Genomic DNA, 3,061 nt, shown 5'->3' on the forward strand with positions numbered 1-3,061 from the left:
ATATATATATATATATATATATATATATATATATAAAATAATATATTAAAATAAATAGTATATAATAAAGAGGAATTTATATACTGTATAGCATACATGAATTGTCAGATGTAAATGCTGCCATGTATGTAGATTTTAAGTCACATGTGAGACTCACGACATTCAAAGGTACACTCCATGTTATAGCAAGAGTTAAAATATTCCAAACTGTTATATGCTGCTGAGACACAACCACAACAAGATGACAAGCCTCGTGTTTGCCAAATTCTATTCGTCTATTGTAAACATTTTACAATTATGCTTTTATAAACGATCGCTTTCAATGTTTAGCTAATGTACTTATTAAAATAGTTATATTTTATTTTTCTTACGATATTGGTTCATTATACTGAGAATGTGTAAGACTTGATTTTAATTCGCAAGTTTCGGGCAGCCATAAAGTTAAGGTAGAATTAAAACCAACAGCTAATAATGAACCATCAACTGAAAAACCAGCATCTGTAGCAGCTAGATTGCGATAGTCTCCAACTCCGTAACAATACCAATGTTTTGTTTTTTATCTATAATAAATATAATTATGACAAATAATAATATACATACATTTCACTAAATTTTAATGAAACTATTTTATTATACAAAATAGATAATTAGATATATGTACCTTCTACAATGGACGATTTTCTCAAATTCCATAATTTAAATTTATTATCTCTCCCAGTGGTAACAGCTAACCAATCTCCATCGTCAAATGTCGTATCTGGTTGAAAATGTAATGCATTTATTCCATTTTCATGAGGTAATTCAATGGATGTATTTAATATAAATCTAGAATGTTGAGTGAAGTTATATATTGATATTGCAGTGTTCTAACAAATATAAAATTTATATATATTTACATTTGCTTTTTCAAATCGTAGAGCCAGAATTTTAATCTAACTTCTATAGATGAAACTTTATCATTTCGTTCTTCAACTGTTGCCATCCATGTACCATCATGATTTAGAGCTATTTTTGTAACTTCTGTATTTACAATAATTACATCACGTTCTTGAGTCAGAAAATTTTGAGCAGTTATATTAATCTGGAAAATTTGTCAAAGATTTATCAATTTTTTACTTATTTATTTAAATTTTCTTTTTACATCGCTTTGCTTTTAATTTGCAATAATCTACTTACATTGTACAACAGATTTTTTGTATGTATATTATAAAATTGTACGTGTCCAGTACGACTATTTAGAACAAGACTACCTGTTCTTGGATCAACAATAAGTCCCGCAGGAAATAGATCTTTGGATGACGAAGCAACGCCCCACGTAAAGTTTTGTATAACTGATGTTAATTTTCTTTGAGGATTTACAATAACAATACCTTATAGTGAAAACATGATTAGTCGTCAAACTTGTTATATCAATTCGAATTTTCATGATAAAAAATAAATAAATTTACCATTGTCTAAAGTCGATACAGCAACATATAAATTATCTGGTGCAATAGTAAGATGTTTAATAGGCGCTGGTAATCGTGGAAGAAATGACTTATGTTGGGGATTTGCTAAAGTCCATTTTACCAATACACATTCACCACCACCTGTATACATATGGCCACCTGTAAAACAAAGAAATGTGTTATATCATGCCATTAAATTATTGCTTTATGAAAAATACTTTGCGAATATAAATTTTCAATGCCTATTACCTGACTTGCTAAACACTATTTCTGTAACCGGTAATGTATGCCAATGAAAAACGGCTGTATATGGTCTAGTCTGGAATAAACTTCTCCATACTAATACACGACCTGTAGAATCTCCGGTAGCAACACATTCTTCTTCTGGATGTCCTGCTATGCAAGTAGGTACTCTACCAGTTTTACCAGTCTTGTGCCTATATCAAAATTAAGTATTTAAAATATAATATTTTATTATACACATATAAATAATTATACATTTCCCAAAATATCTTACATTGTATCAACTAAATTTCTAGCTGGATTTAATATATGTAAATCTGTATCATGTAAAAGTGCTATTAAATTTTCTCCATGATTCCCAATTATATCAGTATAATACTCTTGTGACTTAGTCCTAAAAAAAAGTAGATAATAAATTATCAAAAATTATGCACTTATCAAATAAAATTTAATAGAAAAAAATAAAAAATATTTACAAGATATATATTGATTTTATAAATGTTCCAGTTTCTATATCAAATAAAAGTACATATATTTTGTTTCCACAATCAGAGAGATGAGTTATTAACGTTTGACATATTTCGTTTCCCTGAACTGTTCTGTGTTTTACAATGTGAAAAGTTTTAATTTTTGCTTTGTCATTTGCTAGAAATTTTAATTGCTGTAAAAATATAAACACACAGTCATTTAATATTTACAAGTTTATAATAACAAGAAAGAAATTAATTTAAAAATCAAAGAGTTAAGAATTCAAAGTTAAAAATCCAAATATATGAGTTAAAAATTAATAACAAGTACACATGTATTATATAATTTGAATATACATTAAGGATGTTTCTTTTATAAATAAAAGAAATATTAGCAAACAAAATAATGTTTTAAGCTCTTACTAATTTCTTAGTAATTATTCCACTCTGGCAATTCCAGAAATACAATTCGCCATTTTCGGTACAACCAATAATAACACTGACATTATCTGGATGCGGTATTACTCCAGCAATTCTATAATCCAAGGACTCAAACTCTCGCACAAAGTCTCCCGTTTGCGTGCTGTATACCCTTATGACATTCTTCCACACTATATATAGAGTTCTGAAAAACAAAATATCTATTGCACATTGATAGCTATGTATAATGTCTGATTAAAACCTCAAGAAAATGAAATAAAACTTGAAATAGAAACTAAAATTAAACTTACTCTCCATCGCTAGAAAACAGTGGACGTTGATCAATTATACTTCCACCACCTTTCCTCTTTACGACCATATTTCCATCACCTTTCATCTTCACAGTCATATTTCCACCGTCTTTCTACTTATATAAATATATATATATATATATATATATATATATATATATATATACTAATA

At 27.7% G+C, this 3,061-nt stretch overlaps 1 protein-coding gene across 1 annotated transcript in view; it reads right to left on the reverse strand.

The window, feature by feature from the left end:
• The window catches only part of LOC105623216 (WD repeat-containing protein 75), a 13,604-nt gene extending 10,647 nt beyond the window's left edge, over positions 1-2,957 (reverse strand). The window contains exons 1-11 of the mRNA XM_012204616.1: positions 2,890-2,957; positions 2,582-2,783; positions 2,168-2,352; positions 1,966-2,085; positions 1,698-1,885; positions 1,449-1,607; positions 1,177-1,370; positions 897-1,081; positions 662-825; positions 372-558; positions 97-275 (exon numbers count right to left, since the gene is read on the reverse strand). Coding sequence (XP_012060006.1) covers positions 97-275; positions 372-558; positions 662-825; positions 897-1,081; positions 1,177-1,370; positions 1,449-1,607; positions 1,698-1,885; positions 1,966-2,085; positions 2,168-2,352; positions 2,582-2,783; positions 2,890-2,957 — 1,831 coding nt within the window. The remainder of the gene's footprint in view (positions 1-96; positions 276-371; positions 559-661; positions 826-896; positions 1,082-1,176; positions 1,371-1,448; positions 1,608-1,697; positions 1,886-1,965; positions 2,086-2,167; positions 2,353-2,581; positions 2,784-2,889) is intronic.
• Positions 2,958-3,061: the final 104 nt, after the last annotated feature.

Source organism: Atta cephalotes, assembly GCF_000143395.1.
Source record: "Atta cephalotes unplaced genomic scaffold scaffold00054, whole genome shotgun sequence".
Taxonomy (NCBI): domain Eukaryota; kingdom Metazoa; phylum Arthropoda; class Insecta; order Hymenoptera; family Formicidae; genus Atta; species Atta cephalotes.